This window comes from Poromitra crassiceps, assembly GCF_964638095.1.
Source record: "Poromitra crassiceps genome assembly, chromosome: 8".
In the NCBI taxonomy this organism is placed as follows: Eukaryota; Metazoa; Chordata; class Actinopteri; order Beryciformes; family Melamphaidae; genus Poromitra; species Poromitra crassiceps.
In genome coordinates this window covers 757,418-778,501 of record NC_139629.1, presented here as the reverse complement: position 1 = coordinate 778,501, position 21,084 = coordinate 757,418, and the positions used below count along the sequence as shown (strand labels likewise).

Sequence of the window (21,084 nt, the reverse complement as noted above, 5' to 3'; positions counted from 1 at the left end):
ATAAATAGATCAAATTTAATACATTCTTTCAATGGCTACTTCCTATCCAAATAAATGTCTCACAGCCATTCGAGTTGAATAGCTTCTTACCCAGTCTTGGCAAAGTTGGTCCAGTAAGTCATGACGACTGCGCTCAGCATCACATCGTTCTTAGAGAAGTTACAGTTGAACAGATCTGTGGGTCCCACCATGGGTACACCAAACACATAGGGCACCTACACACACACACACACACACACACACACACACACACACACACACACACACACACACACACACACACAACACACACACACACACACACACACACACACACACAGGCAACCCAGTGCACACAAGTGTACACACAAAGAAAAGCAAAAGAAAAGCAGGTTAACACAGCGTTTACATGCTGAAGTCTATAAGCGTTTCATGCGGATTGCTTGATTTGACTTAGTAAGCACTTGGAACTGATTAAATTGAAGCAGTACTTGCAAGGTAAACTAAACCAAGCGCTCCTGATTAATAGTATGAATATTTCTGAAATCTCTCAGACATTATTCATCAAGGTGTTTTGCCCCTGATCTGACATAGCGCTGCACCTTATCACCCTGGGCAGAGTTCATTACCCCGACCACTCATTCTGTCTTGCATGACAACATTTCATCCCCTCCCCTCTGTCAGCAAAATTACAGTGGGAATAATATACGAACTGGTGGTGTCTGCTACAGTATTACCATTTATCTATCTATCTATTTATTAGGGGTGGGAATCACCAGATGCCCACGATACGATACTAAAACGATACTTGAGTCACGATACGATAGTATTGCGATATTGCGATATCGCCGATATTTCGATATATTGTCTAATTTTCCTACCTTTTCCTTGACCTCACCGGAAGTAAAACATGCAGTGTTTTTTTGTTTTGTTTTGTTTTTGCCCAAAATCTAGGCTACATTATTAAGCTTCTCTGGACTCAATACGCCACTGCAGGCGCGGACTGCAACATCAGGCACTTCGGGCAGATGCCCGGTGGCCTGGCATGGCATGGCCTGCAAAAAAAATATATATATATATATTAGAGATGGGAATAGATTAATTTTTTTAATCTAGATTAATCTAGATTAATCCTGGTCATTAATCTAGATTAATCTAGATTAAAATGGGTAATTTGAAGTCTGTCGAAGCCATTCAAAATATGTGTGTGCAACATAAATAATGACTAGAAGTCCTTGTGAACAACTTGAATAGCCAGTAGGCATTTAAAGGTAAGAAACCAGCAGGTTACACACATGGTTTGTCTTCATCTGGACAAAGTTCTATCCTGAACTACATGGAATGAACACCAGAGGGTATAAGAACAACAACCCACATTTCTGGGATCAATAATATTAAACTGGCATTAAACTGTCAGTAGCTGTGTTTCCATTACAGTTTTTCGCAAAATAATTGCGATATTTCTACAACTTCGACAATGTACAATTGCGACTTGTAGGCGTTTCCATTGAAGTTGAGTTTGGTCTGATGCGCGCACACCTGAACGCAATTCCCCATTACCAGCAGCTGCCACAGTGATTACGCACGGGGATCTGCCCATATCCCGTCCCCTGCATGCTCAAATCTAACCAATGGTCAATGCAAATCACAACATGAAGTTACAACGCATATAAACGAGCCTGATTATCAATTCAAAAGAAAATGAGTCTCAAAATGTTGCTGGCTGCGGTGAATGCGAGCGCGACAGACAGAGGAAAAAAGGTAGCCTATACAACTGGTCCGATTTAGACATTTCAGAATGTTGTGTAGGCTATTATAACATTGCACCTGAAACGTGTGTAATGTATTACTCACAGTCACTGTATTCACTTCACTGAATACTGAATACTGAAGTGACTTCAGTCAGGAGCACCGCACCGGTGTGTGCTTTTCCAAAGGAGAAGACGGGTCACATGACGTGCAAATGCGGAAAATCTGTTTCCATTACACTTTTGCGATAAACTGCTATATCGACACGTCTGAAAAACCACCTCATGAGAGCGGCAGACATAAATGTCCGCGCTTACATAATACCTGTTCCATTCTAAAGTGATAATCATCATGGCCTGCTCAATATAAGTGGACCCTGCTACCAGACAACTTTGAGAATAGATTAACGGCGAATTTTTTTTTATCGCGCGTTAAGAGTCTCGCGTTAACGCAGCCGTTAATGGCGTTAACGATCCCATCTATAATATATATATATATATATATATCGAAAATATCGCGATACTATGGTGTATGGATTTTTTCCCCCACCCCTACTATCTATCTATCTAGCTATCAAATTCCATGGACATTATCCCACGGACATTATCCTATGAACTCTCTATCAGTAACAAGGAACAAACAAGACATTTTGGGAATTTGACACACTATTCAATGAACACAGGAGCCTCAGTAGTGGATGGAAGAACCATACACACAGACACAACAGCCTGGCATCTCATGCTGGTCAGTGTCACCAGCCATTGCTGTGGGATGGATGGCATTCCATTCCTCAACCAGGATCACAGGTCATCCAACATGGTTGTGTTGGTCATTAGCATGTACAGCCACTCTTGTTTTGCCAGTGATGAAGATGCCGCCCCATACTGCCCCCACCAGAAGCTCTTACTCCATCAATGTGAGCAGGCTGGTGAGCAGCATGAGGAGGAGGTGCCAGGCTGGTGAGCAGCATGAGGAGGAGGTGCCAGGCTGGTGTGTCTGCGTATGGTTCTTCCACCCGCTACTGAGGCTCCTGACTGTCTTCAATGAATCAAGTGTAAAATTGCCAATATGTCTTTGTTTGTTCCTTATTAGGGCTGCAACTAACTATTATTTTCATAATCGATTAATCTGTCGATTATTTTCTCGATTAATCGATTAGTTGTTTGGTCTATAAAATGTCAGAAAATGGTAGCAAATGACGGTCAGTGTTTCCCAAAGTCCAAGATGACGCCCCTTCAAATGTCTTGTTTTGTCCACAACTCAAAGATAATATCAGTTTACTGTCATACAGGAGTAAAGAAACCAGAAAATATTCACATTTAAGAAGCTGGAATCAGAGAATTTAGACCTTTTCTCTTAAAATTGTACTCAAAACGATTAATCAATTATCAAAGTAGATTCATTTTCTGTTGATCGACTAATCGATTAATCGTTGCAGCTCTATTCCTTATTGCTGAAAAATGCTATCCTCTTTGGCTCAAAGCACAAACTCCGGCTGCATCCAGATATGACACAGTTATGTGCAATAACCAAGTAATAATCAACAAAACATCTGTCAGTTATTTGGGACTTGAACTTGACAGTACCCTCAGCTTTGAAAATACAGGCAAATCTGTTATTGGTAGAGTTAACTCTAGAGTGACATTTTTATACAGGAACAAGAAGATTCTTAATGCTAGTTCTCTGAAATGACTTGCCTCCAGTCTAATCTTATGCCATTATGACTATGGTTCAGAACAGGTTGCAGTGTATCATGGTACCCTGGCCTAAAGGCAAATCTCAAACAGAAACTCCAAACTGCACAGAACAAAACCATAAGATGTGTGCTTAATCTTCACAATAGGTTTCATATTGGCGCTACCGAGTTTAATAAACTTGGTTGGTTACCGATTGACTTAAGGGTGAAGCAACTTAAATTGTGTTACAGATATCGCATTTTAAACGGCCTTAGCCCTGTTAATCTCAAGGGGGGTGTTGTAAGAACAAGTGAAATTAATTCCTATAATACCAGATCTGCCCAATATTCAATTCAGAAACATATTGCAGGGAGCCAAACCCAAACGTCATTTCATAACACTGCGATCAACCTTTGGAATAATTGACCTGCTTCAGTGCTGCAAGGCATAAACACTGTGAATGTCTTTAAACGTGCTCTCAAGACTCATCTGAAAAATGAAATGTTGACTGGAGAGTAATTGCAACACCTTCGCTGAGATTTCATTTGTATATATCATATATTTTATGTCATCAATAGACAGTTCTTTTTTCTGTTTTTCTTTTATAAAGTACAATTGTGTAATACTAAGGTTTTGATATTTGAAGGACCCCAGTGGAAATAAGCAGGCTTCTAGTTTGTAACTTTAAGCTGCTTTACTGGGCTATCCTTGGATCATTTTACTCTTCGAATTACATATTGTGTACTTTCTTTTACTACTGTATTAATGTAAATTTTTAATGCTTTTATTTATTCTTGATCCGAAATAAACCAAACAAACAAACAGAGTTCAATCATTCAATCCCCCCAAACAACTCAACTCTAAACATAGTCAAGATTCACTTTGACATTGGCAGGACAATCAACTACATAATCAGCTGCTGCTCATCCCACATAAGATCCTTATGTGAGACAACACACACACACACACACACACACACACACCTACACACACACACACACACACACACACACACACACACACACACACACACACACACACACACACACACACACACACACACCTACACACACACACACACACACACACACAAACACACACACACACACACACGTGTACCTTTGTCAAAAACGTTACCTTTGTCAAAAACATCTCCGACTTTGGAGGTATGTTTTACGCCTGCTTCCCAGCTAGCACAACATAACATTGGTACCTACGTATTTGTCTGGATGTCTAGTTTCCGATGATACCAGAAGCTGTAGTTTACAAACTGAGCTTGCGAGATCCCATCAAACATGGACTGCACTGCGCCATAATTACCCAGGTCCAGTAATTACCCAGGTCCAGTAATGACCCAGGTCCAGACCACGTGATCTCATAGCTGTCTATGGCCATGCTTGCTGGGCCACCAATTGGATAGGCCTGATCTACAGTATCTATCTATCTATCTATCTATCTATCTATCTATCTATCTATCTATCTATCTATCTATCTATCTAGCTATCTATAGTGACACAATAGTGTGGCATCATCTCACCTCGTCACCATGGGCGGAGTCAGCCCAGGGGGGCGTAGCATCACTCTGGCAGTGGTGGTAGAAGGAGTAGAAGTAGGTGGGCGATCCATACTGGGCGTGGAGGTCAGCTGTGGCGACCGCTGGTGCCACCCACTGGTGGTCAGTGAACAGCGCTACCAGAGTCTTCCGGCGAGTTTCTGCGTTGTCGCGGTCGGCCCAGTCCGTGTACATGAACCTTTAGTGAATAAGTTAAAAATTAGTTACTGAGTCGGCCAATCATCCAATCATATCGCAATCCACCAATGCAATTATGCAGAAACATTATATTGCAAGTGTGTAACAACCTCAAAGTCGAACGCTTGTGTGTGACTACATAAGCTGCAATAAACAAAATCTCCTGAGCACTAGAGGGTGACAGAACCCACAACACATTTGTAAAGAAAGCTTTGCAGCCACTGCACTATGGAGGCCTACCAAGGACATACATTGCAAAGCACTGTGCATAAATGCACCGTACCTACGGAGGAGTGTCTCTGATTACCAGTCTGAAGGTCACATGTCTGAAGGTCACATGTCTGAAGGTCACATGTCTGAAGGTCACATGTCTGAAGGTTACATCTGAAGGTTACATGTCTGAAGGTTACGGTCTCTATCGTTGCATCGGCGTATAGGCTGCGCCCAGCGCCCGGCGCAGCGCAGATTAATGGGCTGGGACCGGCCCACTCGATATTTTGGTGTCGGCGGCGCTGACACCAAAATATCGAGTGGTGACACTCACTACAGGTGGCCTTAAGCATTATAACCACGCCTTTTAAGCGTAAAATTATGCACAATCTGCTCATTGGAGAAGTGCAGTAAACAAATCACAAGCTTCCCTTTCATGTTCCATTCCACGGAGCGATCCAATACAGTCAGAAAAGCCCGACCAAAGCACTCTGAGCTCCCCCCCCTCCCTCTTTCATCCCCGTCTGTCTCCATATATATTATTCCATATTATTATGCTTCTCAAACCAATCTCACTGCAGTTTAAATACAGCAAGCATGTAAATACGCTACACTATAGCAAGATCAAAGTGAAAAGAATGTTCTAAACGCATCGGCTAGAAAAATATAGCCTATCCCTGGATGTCATGATGAGATTAGATTGGTGAAAGTTTGGGCAGAATGATATCATTTTCTTTTGCTACCTTTTATTCTCCCCCACTGCACAGGTAGGATGATGCAACAGCCTCTGAATGACAGGGGCTCAAAACTACGGTATAACAACTTTTTTTTCATCGGTCATTGTGCCTGTTTGACGCGCGAGAGAGAGGGAGTGAGAGAGAGAGGGGGAGAGAGAGTGAGATGGCAGAGGAGAGCTGCGCGTAATTACGCACAGTAATATCCCGCGCACTGAATAAGGCCTGGTTTTGAAAAGCGCTAAGCGCTAAATTAACGCCAGGGGGGAAGATAGCGTTAGGTCGGTATTTAAGGCCGAAACGCCCATTCTGGCCTATTCTGGCACTGCGCCACGCCTCTTCGGCGTAAAGCGCATTTCGGGGCCTAAAAACATGATGCTATCTTCCCGAGTCAGGCGCAAAGCACGTTTTTTTGCGTTTAACGCCAGTTTAGCGCCTAAGGCCAGTGGGAAGATAGGGCCCCACATGTCTGAAGGTTACATGTTTGAAGGTTACATGTCTGAAGGTTACATGTCTGAAGGTTACATGTCTGAAGGTTACATGTCTGAAGGTTATATGTTTGAAGGTCACATGTCCCACAATGACAAAACAAGTGAACAGTAGGTAGCAAGTTCACTAGTTTCACAAGTTTACTCACTGGCTTCATCAATTCCGCCATTACAAAAAAAATCCGGGAGGAGAGCACCTCTTTTAAACAGCAAGGGAGGAGACAAGCTAGTAAGAAACTGGAAAGTACTGTATGGACTGTATGGATTGTATGGACTGTATGGATATGCTGCTGGATATTGGTTTATAACATTATGTCTCAATGAAATCTCCACATAGCGCACATTAGTTTCAAGATTGGTATGAGGTCTGATATCGCTTACTGCAGGTTTAATACACACACACAGACACACTTACCGTATACTCTCTCGCAGTGTGTCTCGGCCTTCCGGGTATCCGTACAAACTATCCACAAAGTCCGACACGGCAAAGTCAAAGTCCTCGGCCGTCACCCCGTCCTCGGAATCCACGATGCCTTCCACGAACTTCACGCCCTCGCCCTGATTCACCCCCAGCATCACGTCGTAGTTGAGAAACTCGCCCTGCTCCATCAGGATCTGCGGGTCGTCCGGGATCACATCACCGTCGATGACCGGGGCGAAGGCCGTGTGGTACTTGGCCGGCGTGACCGTTTGCTCCACCAGCTCGCGGTAGCTCCGCCCCTGCAGGCAGGCCACCAGCTGGGTGCTGTCGTCGATGCCGCAGCCCACCCTCTCGCCCAGCTGCCGGGCGTACTTGCTGGGCTGGTAGTTGACGGCCCAACTGGCTAAAGCGCTGCCACTCTGGATGATGGCCCGGTGGAACAGGTCTGAGGCACATGTGAACACGCACATGAATAAAGATATATACTGTATATACATGGCCAGGAAATTAAAGCTTCATCACTGGAGACTTCAAAAGTCCCATTAACCTAAATGCCCTAGCTGTTTTAGCACTGACCTACCTACGTGACATACCCACTTACACCCCTACCTGTCTATCTGACCCCATTTACACCTGGCATTAAAATGTGATCTGTATCCGCATGAGGAAACACGCATGTTAATGCAAGGTGCACGCGTCGTGATGAGAATGTGGTCAGATCTGCCTGACCACATCCGGAGGCAGTCTGGCTCGCACTGTGTTCAGATCTTAGGTAGGTGTCAACCCAGACAATGTGCTCGCAATGTGCTTTTTTAATATATTTTTAATGTCTATCTATGCACATGTAAAGCACTTTGTGACTTTTGTCTGTGAAAAGTGCTGTATAAATAAAATGTACTTACTTACTTACTTACTTAGTTACTTACTTACTTACGGTACTTACTTACTCACTTACTTACTCCAGATGAACGTACAGAGATAGGGAGAAACCAAGACGGTTCACTCACTCGCTACTTCCGCCATCATCGATGGTTCAAAAATAAATAACAAAGAATAAGCAGCAGACCTCTGTGCCCAAAGTGATTTTTTTCTCCTACCAACAAATGTACTTATTAAGGTTTATTTAACATTTTAACAGATAACATTTAATCAGAGGGTATTTATTTATCAGGTCTGCTTGGGGGCAACATTGAACACATCTCCTCATCTTAGCATATCCATTGTGACAGAGTTACACTTCTTCTCTTCTCTTTCACCTGACAGCTATATGAGATCTGATCTCATTGAGGATAACGAGAACGCATTTAAATACCAGGTGTAAACAATGTCGGTGGCCCGTATGCATGGTGCTAAAGTACAAAATATTATGGCATGGACTGCATTTATTGAAGCCATGCGCGGAGGAGACCATGGACATCACCGCGATAGCTAGGTTGCATTGATCTCTTCTTTACTTTGTGGTAGGGACTGCTCGCTTGTTAATTCTGCCTATGTCAATATGATCTGTTCAGAATCAGTTCTGTGATGATTGAGTTTTGTACATGCTGACAAACACATATAATACTGCAAACTGATATCTTTGTGGGTTTGTGGGTAGGGATGGGAATCGAGAACCGGTTCTTGTTGAGAACCGGGTCCCAGTGGATCAATTCCTTGGAATCGTTAGCCAAAATCCTTAACAATTCCACTATCGATTCCATGCGCGATGACATCACACGCTGCGACACGCACGCAACGCAGCCTTGTTTTGTTTAGACCGCAGCCACCGGTCTAGCCACCGTCTAGGCAGAAACAAAACGATGACCACAGTGCCACTTGCAATGCTTGCAAAACCTCTATTTCGTCAAAGGGGGGAAATACTAGCAATATGCAGAAACATTTGTCCACACAGCATGCAATAATTTTGGAGGAATGTCACGTTTCTGATGTGCTACGGAGTGACGATAACGTGGCTAACAGCAGCGCGGCTAACGTTAGCGCTCCTCCAGACCCTGGCTATTGTGTGTTTATTGTTTGTGCCATTTGTTTCATTGCGTAAACCAGATTTCACCAATACTCCATTTCCATCCATTTAACACTTTCAGTGCCACGGCCCTTGGGCAAAAGGTTGCTTGCTGTGCCACATAGGCCGCAATGCATTTTAAAACAGTCATATAATTTTTTTAATAATTACTATGTAAACACTGAACACGCACAAATAACGATGAGACTCTCTTCTATCACCTGCAAAAAAAAGTTTATTGATCCCATTTTCCGTTCTTTAGTTATGAGCCGGAGAAGATAGCTTGATTGAAGCAAAAACATCCCTTTTTTTCTACGAGCTGAGATAATGAGCCTTTTGTGAAATTAAACATTTCAAGCACATCACTGACTCTGAAGCTAATTTTCTGATGTCTGGGTCTGTCTGGGTGAAGTGTATGCTGCTCTGCGTGCTCCCCCCCCCCCCCCCCCCTCAACTGCACACGCCTCCTGGGTGTGTCTTATGTGTCTGGTGGCTCTCAGTCTCTGCTGAGTTTGCTGCGCACACACAGTGAATGGTGCGCGACATTCAGCTTTTTGGTTCCGCGTGTGTTTGTCACGGGCTGGCATGCTTCCAGTTCGGAATAATAAGGCTGATTATGTGAATGTGCTGTTTGCAGTGTACATGGAGGTGCTCAGTTGTGACAGCGGATGCTGCTGCTGGGGGCACAGCTGGCGTTGTGCTCGTTTATGGAGGCACGTCGATGCATACGGACGGATGCGATGCGATTTCCTCATTTTCCCCAGTGACTATTTCTGTGTGTTTGGCTCCTTTTTCTCTGATCAGGAGAGTGCTGTCGCCACCTAATGGGTTTGTAAAATAGGTTATCGACCTCCAATAGCTACAATATTGTTAGAGGCGACGTAAGAAGCTTAGATCGACACCCCCCCGTCAAAAAAACAATTTGGAGGTACTGACGCCATTTGGCGTCGCTGGCACTGTACGGTAAATTTCTAATGACGCCATATGGCGTCGCTGGCACTGAATGTGTTAATTTAGAGGATGATGACGTTCAGAGTCAGACTGGTTCAGAGGCTGGTAGTCGCTCTGGGTCAGAGGCTGCAGCGAGTACTTCTTGTGCTGCGCACTTCTAGCCCCTCCATTCACCCAGGCAGGGAAGAGTAAAATGACCGAGGCGAGGGTAAACGAATGTCACCGAGCAGTGACTAGTTTGTCTGACATGCCAGCTAAAGTAAAATGTCAAAGTTGCATGTTGTCATTCTAACCACTAGTTCTGTTTCATTCATTCCCACTATATATTTTCTATAGGGAGATGACAAAGATGCTCAACCCAAAATACAAACCCCCAAACAAAGCCAGTTTAACAGACACAGTGATCCCTGCTTGGTATGGGATTGAAAAGAGTAATCTGATCTCAGAGCTGAATAAGAATACATAATTATAATGATAATAATATAAAAGAAAATTAATGTTAATAAACCCGTTTGTACTCTTTTTTTTTTTTCCTTGCCCAATGAGAATCGATAAGAGAATCGATAAGGAATCGGATCGATAAGCAGAATCGAAAATGGAATCGGAATCGCTAAAATCTTATCAATTCCCATCCCTATTTGTGGGTGAGGGTGTCCCGTGGGGAGGGGGGATATGTACTGAATAAATATATATATATGTGTATGTAGGCTATATTATGTTTTTTGAAGATGTTTGTGGTTTTTGTATTTTTCTTTCTTTGTTATGTTAGAAAATCTAAATCAATAAAGAAAATTATTTAAAAACAAAATCCAGGTGTAAATGCAAAGGCAAGATTGGATCGTTTATTATCCGGATGACGTGTCCGGCAGATACAGATCCCATTTGAATACCAGGTGTAAATGGGGTCTCTGTCTGTCTGTCTGTCTGTCTGTCTGTCTGTCTGTCTGTCTATCTGTCCTTGGATGTGTAGCAATACAACAGGTTACAATTTGAATTCCCAGGGTGTTAAAGTGCAAAAGCTCTTCCACATCGCTGCAACATAAAACAGTGTCTAAGTGTTTTGAGTTCATGGCCTTGTCTTACCCTCAGAGTAGTGAGACAGGGTGAGCAGGCTGACACAGGAGGCTCCGGCCCCCGAGCCGAACACAGTCACTCTGTCTGGGTCTCCACCGAACGCCCCCACGTTGTCCTTCACCCAGCGCAGAGCCTGGATCTGATCCAGCAGCCCATAGTTCCCTTTGGCCGCCTGGTCACCAGTACTCAGAAACCCTACAGGACGAGAGAGACACGTGTTGTTACGTGTGTACGAGTATCAAGCACAAACCTTTTGGACCATGGCGCCACTATCCCCCCCAACACCACCCATGTCCACCTAGCCACTAATCCTACCCACCCCTCAAATCCAAACTATCTACCACCTTCCTATCCCTAGCTATGCCCACTAAACGTCCATGACTGACTGACTGACTGACTGACTGACTGACTGACTGAGTGACTTTTACATCTTATGAACCGGGGCTGTGGTAAAAGAGAAAGGGGGGGAGGCAGGGGGGATTCACAGTTAATGACTGAAAACCCATTTAAAAATATTTGTGGGTCGATCGATTTGAATAGGTTTCCTATGAGGTGATTTTTTTAAGGGTTTCATCACACAAGAGCACTATATGCCTGCATACAGGCACACACAGGGAGGTGATTTGGCAAGAGATGCGCAGATGCCCCCCTGCTGTTAACATCAAATATGCACACACACACACACACACACACACACACACACACACACACACACACACTTACAGTAGACATGCACACACACACGCACACACACACACACACACACACACACACACCTCTTGTATAGATTTTAGGAGAAAATTACTGGGAAATTGTTTAGCCTCTCGTTAAATTGCATCAAATCAACCACTGTGCAGCATGCACACATTCCTGTGAGCAAACGTGGGCTTACACACACACACACACACTTAGACATGCACACACACACGCGCACACACACACACACACACACACACACACTTAGACATGCACACACGCACACGCACACACACACACACACTTACTGTAGACATGCACGCACGCACACACACACACACACACACACACACTTAGACATGCACACACGCACAGATACACACACACGACATGCACACAAGCACACACACACACTTAGACATGCACGCACGCATGCACGCACACGCACACACACACACACTTAGACACACACACACACACACACACACACACACACACACACACACACACACACACACACACACACAGCAGCCATCCCTTAGGCCCTTTACTGCGGAGGTTGTTAAGAAACACAAAGAATCCTACAGTAATAATGGCTCCTTCCCCTATATCTCATTACTGCAGGAGCTCAAACTGCTCCTGAACACATAATGAGCGAGAAATGCAACATTGTTCAAATGATACGTTCAATCAATTGCGTGCGTTTTGGGTATTTTCTCTCATGCAAAAATAGCATATCATCGGCAAATTAAACCGCAATGAGAATTTCAGCGTGCCATCATGTGTATGTTCTATTTTCGGAGGAAGCTTTGGGCCGGCGTTTCGATTTATTTCTGTTTTTTTTACAAGAAACCTGCTCTGTTCCCAAATGCTAGCAAGGTTGAATTATACTGTACATAGTCTAATACTGTTTTCCAAATGTGTGGGCTCACCTCGCACAGCCACCTCATTTTTGAGGATGATGATAATGAGGAGGAGGAGGAGGATGAAGATGCTGCCACTCTTGATGATGGATGATGGTGAGGATGATGAAGATGGTGGCGATGGTCATAGTGGAGGTAGTGTAAAGAGAGGATGGAGAGGAAGAGGAAAAGAAGGATGCAGGATTGGGTTTGTGTTGCTCAGTGTAGTCAGCATATGCTTACAGTTCTAGAAGTGGGCTTCATGCACACAGCCAGAATGAAATGGATTTTAGTTTCACCCATGGGATGTACATACATATATGCCATATTGAATTAGTAAAAAAAAAAAAAGTCTTTGGCAGAAAGCCTGTAAAAATGGTAAAAGAGAGCTCGGATATGAACTCAAATCAATATTTTTTGAGTAGACCATTTTAACTTTATGACATGCATTTCACTTTTGGCCACTCCACTCTAGTGATGCCACTCCCGTACATCAACATGAATGCCAATTTTCTGCTGTGTGTAATTATCTACTAAAGGAGCAGACAAGTGGCCTTCCTATAGGGGAAAACATGCTATTGTGTGCACACGATATAGAGAGCCAAAGTGAAACGTCACTTCCTGCTTTCTCCCTGTACCAGCGCTGCGAAAAATATGAATGGCGGTGAACGGAGAATTACTTTTTTGATCCCGTTTGAATTGTGCCACGGGGTGCCAACGCTAATTTTGTCAATTTAAAACATAACTTTGCATGTCAAGAAATTCGGAGTTTGTCGCCAAACTGTTGCACTAGAAGTTATAAATCAGAAAGACTACATACACTGTCGCCTAAGTGACGTCACTTTCTCTACCGGCAAAGCTGAAGACCGGCAACATGCCACGAGCTTCCACGAGCGATGTAGTTTTTATACGAAACTAACCCCTACGTTTCAGTTTGGCGACAAAATTAGCGTTGGCACCCCAACGGGATCAAAAAAGTTACCTTATTCTCTGTCCACCGCCATTCATATTTTTCACAGCGCTGGTACAGCGAGAAAGCAGGAAGTAACGTTTTGTGGGCACAAAATAATTAGAGTGAGGGCATGAATAAGACAAACCGAGGGAACGATATACATCTTGTGCATCTGACTTCATGAGTGCACGCAATACCATCTTGTGCCCTCACTCAGGAGCGTGTTTAGGTGGTGGACAGGGGGCGTGTCTAGGGGGCGTGTCTAGGGGGCGTGTCTAGGGAGTGGACAGCAGTGGCCTGATTGGCAACCCCAGGTGCCATCTCAACATCCTGAGGGTGCCAGCATCCATGACTGTCTTTCAGAGGTTGTAGTGGGCTAGAGTGAAGATACTGGTATCATATGAAACTAGAAGACATACGACATCCAATGGTGCCAACCATGTCATGCTACTTTGTCGAGAAGGAGGCTAAATAACGCTCTAAATTTCTGCAACATTTTGGAGAGGGAAAAATTGGCATGGTCATTTTCAAAAAGGTCCCTTGACCTCTCACCTCACCACATCTGAATGAGAATGGCTTCTATGGGTACCCACGAGTCTCCCTTTTACAGATAAGGTAGCATTTTTCACAGTCTTGGCCGTTTTGAATTTTCGATTTTGTAATTAGGTTTGAAATGACTGTGGAATATTTACGATTAAATATTTGAATTAAAAAAGTAATCCGAACCAATAAAACAAAGCAATGGGATTTACAGACATCTCCCCTTTATGCTAACCCCATGCAGTTTTTGGCACAAACAAAACATACCGTTTTGGCAGTATAAATGTGGTATTTTCCTATTCTTTTGGAATATTTCTGCATACTGGAGTCCCTAAACAGTCTTGGAATTGCATAAATTGGGTATGAGTGGAAAGCTGAGAATCTTGTGGATTCAATGAGCCCAATTATATTCATGTATAATTATGTTAGTCTCCATAGAAGCCATTTCATGTTAGAGGCGGGATTATCATCCCTAATCTCCATAATCTGATCTAATAGCCAGACACAAAGTCTAAATGCCAGCTTGGTCAAAGACATTCCAGACTTAAAAACACACAGTGGGATCCGTCTGTTCCTTGTTCAGAGAGCAATGGAAACGATGTGAGTCATAGAGGTGAAAAGGATCGGATTTGAGCTGATGCTGATGCTGATGCTGATGCTGTCAGTGGAAAAAGAGAGACACCCTCTCTAAAGAGAGATAAACATGTTCTCACAAAGTCGCTCCGGGTGAAAACATCTCACTAATGATTTTCACATTGAAGGATGAAACCATCCAGATGGTGAATATCAATTTGCTCCTGAATATGAAATGTTACTTGATGAAAAGAAAAACACAAACGTTTACAATTATGACGCGGCCGTGTGTAAAGCTCATATCCACAAAGACTTTTCTATGCAATAATGAGTGCATTTGACAGTGACACTAATTTACAGCGGTTTTCCTCACTAAAGAAAGTGTCACTGAATGAAAGAAAAAATAAATAACCCACAGCAGGTCAAAATATATAAAGAATATGAATAATATTATTATATTATTATTATATTTTTACATTACATTAGTGTGTGATGGTGAAGATTCAATGTCTTTTGCAGGTCAAGTTGACTCAAACGTGCTCTCAAAAGCTCATCAATATCCAACTAGAGTTTATGGCCTCTGTTTATTTACTGATGATTTCGTACTGATTTTTTGCCCGGCACTATCGACCTCATGATTGACCACTGAAACTGCAAATACATCTCCATAGGCTTCACCTCAGCCCTAACCACAACCACCTCCTCTTGATGTTCTTATTAGTTCCCTCAGCATCTAACATGAGATCATCTATTCTTTTACAGGTTTTGTTTTTGATTGATTGATTGATTGATTGATTGATTGATTGATTGATTGATTGATTGATTTGTGTTCATTGTTTGTTTGTTTTTAGCTGCGAGCAGCAGCTTTATAATTCACTCTGTCTCACCCCACCACCGCCACCTTTTAGCCAATTGACGTGAACACAAAAACACCTTCAGTGAAGGGGCGCGCGTGTGTGTGTGTGTGTGTGTGTGTGTGTGTGTGTGTGTGTGTGTACACCTTCACTGAAGGGTCAACTGGCTAAAGGGGGCGGTGGTGGGGCACATTTTGAAATGCAGGGTGGCAGAGGCATGGGTGGGTGGGCACAGACACACACACACACACATACACACACACAGAGGCAGAGGTGGGTGGGCACAGACACACACACACACACACACACACACACACACAGAGGCAGAGGTGGGTGGGCACAGACACACACACACACACACACACACAGAGGCAGAGGTGGGTGGGCACAGACACACACACACACACACACACACACACAGAGGCAGAGGTGGGTGGGCACAGACACACACACACACACACACACACACACACACACACACACACACACACACACACAGAGGCAGAGTGGGTGGGCTGCCCCTGCCACCCTGCATTTCAGAAATGTGCACATGTGGTCGCAGTTGTTGTGAATTCAGGCTTGTTTGTGGTCTCACTGTGTTTCTACAGTGATATGAGAATGTTGACTTATTCTCCAATTCTGTCATTGACCCAAAGTGCAGCTGTGATGTTAAGAACTGTGATGTTAAGAACTGTGATGTTAAGAACTGTGGACACTGCATTTCTATTCAGTGTCCCTTCATTAGTGATTGTCCTTTAGCTACAGTAGCACACAGTGATGATGTCAGTATAGCCAGCGCTCTTTGACCCTGCTGTATCTGAAAGGGTAGAGCACGGTGTTGAAACACAGCTCCAGCCATTTTCAACCTAAACCCTATTTTCACATCTTTTTCTGATCCAAATCTCATCAGTTGCTTCAGTATATGGCTACTGGCTACATGGCTACTACATCTTCCTGGGTGCGTGGCTCTCCGATACAGCCCTACATGGCCAGTGGACTCTCCAAAAATCATCCCCAAAAGCACCCAAAGCTTGGCCTTTTTCAACACATCAATTGCTTGCTTACATCTTGCTATTAGCCAGATGTAAGTGTCTCCACAGTGAAGCAATTGATGAGATGTTGGCCAGAATCAATCGGTATGATGAAAATGATGGAGAAAATGGCCAGAAAATGGCAGATTTATGACCATTTTCTGGCCGAGTTATGCTTCAACAGGGTCAGAGGTTCCATTCTCTTTGTAGGTCAATCACACTGACATCTCCTGCATAGCACACTGGCTCCAATCTGCCACTACCACTGCAAGGGTAATGTAATGTAATGTAATGATGTAATGTAATGTAATGTAATGTAAGGGATAGGGCGGCACCTATCCTAAAAGCATGCGCTTATATCATGGTACCATAAAGTACAGTGTTTCCCCTACCATTCTACAGGCCCGCCAGGCCAGAAAAAAAAATATATATTATTATTAAATATATATATATATATACTGTATATAAAATGTTTTTTTTTTCTCCCCCCTGCTCTCCCCCAAATTTACTGGTGTTGACAGTGTTGACAGTAATAGAAGATGCCAAATAATTAAAAAGAATAAGCATTTTGCTTTTAGGAGCATCGTGCCAGCGCTGTTCCAAAACGTGTCAACGTGTGTCGTTGCCTGGGGAAACGCACATCCCATAATACAACTGTTTGCATCGCATCCCATAATAGTATGATGATACTTGGGATGCCATTGCAAACATAGATGCAAACAGGTTAGCTAAAGGTTTAGCGTCGCCAGCGAGGGCCCCCACTGTTGCGGTCGGGGGACGTTTCGAAATCCCTCCAGGCCTGAAAAATGTTCTAGGGGAAACACTGAAGTGGTTGTGTCCACCAGGTTATATGCCACATGATGTAGCCTATATATATTTGAGTTTACCCAGTACTCCAAGGCGGTAGTTGATGGTTATGACAATGACGTTGCCATAGCTTGCCAGCACGCTGCCATCCATCATGTTCCCGGTGCCTTCTGTGTACGAGCCACCGTGGACATAGACCATCACCGGACGCTGCCCCCCCTCCTCATGGATGTCTGGGGGAGAGGGGGGGGGGGGGGCATAAGAATGGTAAGAATTAGAATTAGGTAGGTAGACACATGATTGATAGATAGATAGATAGATAGACAGACAGACAGACAGACAGACAGACAGACAGACAGACAGACAGAGATAGATAGATAGATAGATAGATAGATAGATAGATAGATAGATAGATAGATAGATAGATAGATAGAAAGATAGACAGACAGACAGACAGACAGACAGACAGACAGACAGACAGACAGACAGACAGACAGACAGATAGGTGTAGATAATAGGGGTGCTCCAAAAAATCGATTCTTGAAAGGATAGTGATTCTTAATGCCACGATTCCTGGATCGATTCCCAAGAATCGATTCTTCTTCGTATTGTTTTTTTTTTTTTTTTTTACAGTGCACCTGAACGCAACATGCAAGATACCCTGAATAAGTGTCCAAATGTTCATGTCATTCTGGCCAATACTCCACTTCTGTTATAACATTTCAGTCTGGAATATGGAATATCTTTCAATAATCATTATGACTAAAAGGCTAAAAGTAATCTCATGTGTAAGAAATGACTGTTCTACATTGAAGTAGACATTTAAATAATGAACTTGTTGGTTTTGGATTTGTTTTTTAGCTTCAAGAGTGCATTTTTGTTCGTGTGACCCTCAACACAGGCTTTGAGAATCCCGTGCCACTTCCTGATACTTACGCTTAAATTAACCCACTCATATTCTGGTTTATTTCAAGAAAAACATTTTGGCTAGTGGAAATTCGAATTGGCTGGTTACTTTAAAATCTAGCAGCCATATTGGCAGGTGGTCAAAAAAGTTAATTTCAAGCCCTGCAGGGAGAGCAGGTGGTGATATAGGAGTGAGTGAGAAAAGGATCAAATATTGGTGTTTAAGACTGAATGATGACATCACAACTGTTAATTTAAAATGAGTTATTCCTCTAAACCTGACTTCAAATGCCCCAAATCTTTTCGCGCCGGCACCGTTCGGCCCCCAACCCTCAGCAAAATCTGGCCCTCTGGTAGCGAGGACATTTTTTTGTGGTCCTCTCTATCATCAAAGTTCCTGGGTTACGGCATGACAATATTTGTTTGGCCCCCGGCAACAATCTGGGTTTCTCATGTGGCCCCCCATGAAAAATAATTGCCCACCCCTGGGCTAGCCGCTGGCAATCTTCAGAAAGACTGTTGACTATCTGGCTATCGTTATGCGTGCTGTCTGGTAGACCATTTATAAGTTAGCAGCCATGTGAATATGCGGCTATGGTTTCAACAATCTTTGCTTCATTTATCAAACTAATAGCAGCTAACATTAGCTGGATATACTCAACACCACCCAGTGTGTCTAACGTTTAGTAGTCTTTGGTCAGTGATTTTCACTGGATGCATGCAGGGCACTTTTATCTAACCTGATGCAGGTGTTTACTTTATTCAGAACACTGTCAGTGTCTGCCCACTGTCATCAACCTGCCTTACGATGTTACACTGTGGGATACGTCCACCACATCAGCATTATGATCATATATAATAAACTGTGTATAGCACCTTTCTTAACAAGGTTACAAAGTGCTTGTACACCAGAATAACACACCAAAGACCAAATGTATAATAAGGCAAACAAACAAGTATAAACAAGCACAGAAGAATTAAAAAGGAAAGGTCAAATCACACATGAGAGATACAACTACATAATTGAGAATCGATTCTAGATTCTGGAATCGAGAATCGTTGGAATCGAGAATGGATTCTGGAATCAGATCGTGACCCCAGGAATCGGAATCGGATCGGATCGTGGCTTAGCCGGATCGGAGCACCCCTAGTAGATAGATTCTCATACTGAATTTGTTTCATCATTACATCCTGGTTTCATAGTATAATCGACTCTTTGTTTAAGGTGTGTGTGTAACGCGTGGGTGTGTGTTTGTGTGCAAATATCCACCCACTTTCCTCCTTGCTCCATTCTCAGTCTGTCAGTGTACACGGTGTGTGTGCATGAATGTATGTATGTACTGTAGGTATGTGACATGTGTGTGTATGTGTATGCGCCTGACTGACTGACTGACTGACGGGTTGTTTGTATGTATGTCCCATCACCTCCCCCTAGTGGCCTGGTGCAAACAGTCTGTGCCTGCACCAGTGTGTGTCTGCCCCCCACCTCCATTCCTCTGATGGCAGATATACAGATTGAGGTTGTGGGAGTGTTTGTGCAGCGCCAAATGCATGTGTATCAACCACTATATATGCATGACCGAGCCTGCATCAGGCTGTGGCAGGTGGCTGTGTGTGGCTGGTTGTCTTGCTCACCTTCCTCGGTGGGCACGTAGATATTGAGGTAGAGACAGTCCTCGCTCTGGTGCGTGAGGTACGTCGCCGCTATGTCCAGGTTGGCCGTGAGCCAAGAGGGCATCATGTCGCCCAGCATGCTCCTCTCGTCCAGCGACTGCGGGCACACGGGGGCGAACTGCGTCACGTTCCGTATGCCCGGCCAGGGCAGAGGCGGCTCGGGGGCCTGGAAGCGCCGGTCCCCCGTGGGCGGTCTGGCGTAGGGCACCCCCAGGTACTGGATGACGGGCCCCAGGATGTCGGAGGGCAGCGGGGTCAGGACGCCGCGGATGCGCCCCTGCACGGTGGAGATGACCGGCACACTCTGCTGCTGCTGCGCCGACGAGGAGGCCGGAGAGAGGGAGAGGCAGAGCAGGAGGAAGCCCAGGCAGGGGGGCGAGAGCGGGGGAGGAGAGAGCGGGGGAGGGGAGGGGCTTCTTCTGCTCCTCAGCACAGACATGACGCTCTGTTACGTATGGGTGTGTTGACCCTTCAGAGGTATCCAACACTCACACACTTATGCTGCTCAGCTTGGCCCATAGCATGCACACAGCACACAGTCCTGGCCCGTGTAAACAACCTTGCCCTCCTTGTGTGTGTGTGTGTGTGTGTGTGTGTGTGTACGGCTTGGTGTGTGTGTGTGTGTGTGTGTGTGTGTGAGTCAGTGATTTTGTGCCTCTGACTGTGATGACTCAGTCAGCGACTCCCTTGAGTCTGTGTGTGTGTGTGTGTGTGCGTGTGCGTGTGCGTGTGCGTGTGTGTGTGTGTGTGTGTGTCTCTCCCTCGTTATGTAAACAGTAGCATCACTGTTCCTCTGTCACTCTCTTCTTCCGGTCGCCCCCAAAACAAGCCCAAACTGCCTCCTGGAAAAGAGAGAGAGAGAGAGAGAGAGAGAGAGAGAGATAGAGAGAGATAGAGAGAGAGAGAGATGGAAAGACAGAAGGGGAGAGGGAGATTTAATTCAACTTATTATAATAATCACATTGTAAAATAAACAAAAAGTCACTGGATTTATTTGCCTTTCAAACAAGCACACGCACATCGCACATTCAATCCACCCACGCACTCACACACACACACACACGCTCGCACACACACATGCACACACACACACACACACACACACACAGAGGGCA

The 21,084-nt window shown here is 44.2% G+C and overlaps 1 protein-coding gene across 1 annotated transcript in view; it reads right to left on the bottom strand.

Annotated features, from left to right (window-relative positions):
* The window catches only part of LOC310781481 (neuroligin-4, X-linked-like), a gene marked incomplete at its 3' end in the record, with an annotated part of 37,571 nt that extends 17,256 nt beyond the window's left edge, over positions 1-20,315 (bottom strand). Inside the window, exons 1-6 of the mRNA XM_083642121.1 lie at positions 19,931-20,315; positions 17,470-17,622; positions 11,044-11,229; positions 7,002-7,452; positions 4,942-5,155; positions 91-215 (exon numbers count right to left, since the gene is read on the bottom strand). Of these exons, the coding sequence (XP_083498247.1) occupies positions 91-215; positions 4,942-5,155; positions 7,002-7,452; positions 11,044-11,229; positions 17,470-17,622; positions 19,931-20,048 (1,247 nt within the window). The 5' untranslated portion in view covers positions 20,049-20,315. The remainder of the gene's footprint in view (positions 1-90; positions 216-4,941; positions 5,156-7,001; positions 7,453-11,043; positions 11,230-17,469; positions 17,623-19,930) is intronic.
* Positions 20,316-21,084: the final 769 nt, after the last annotated feature.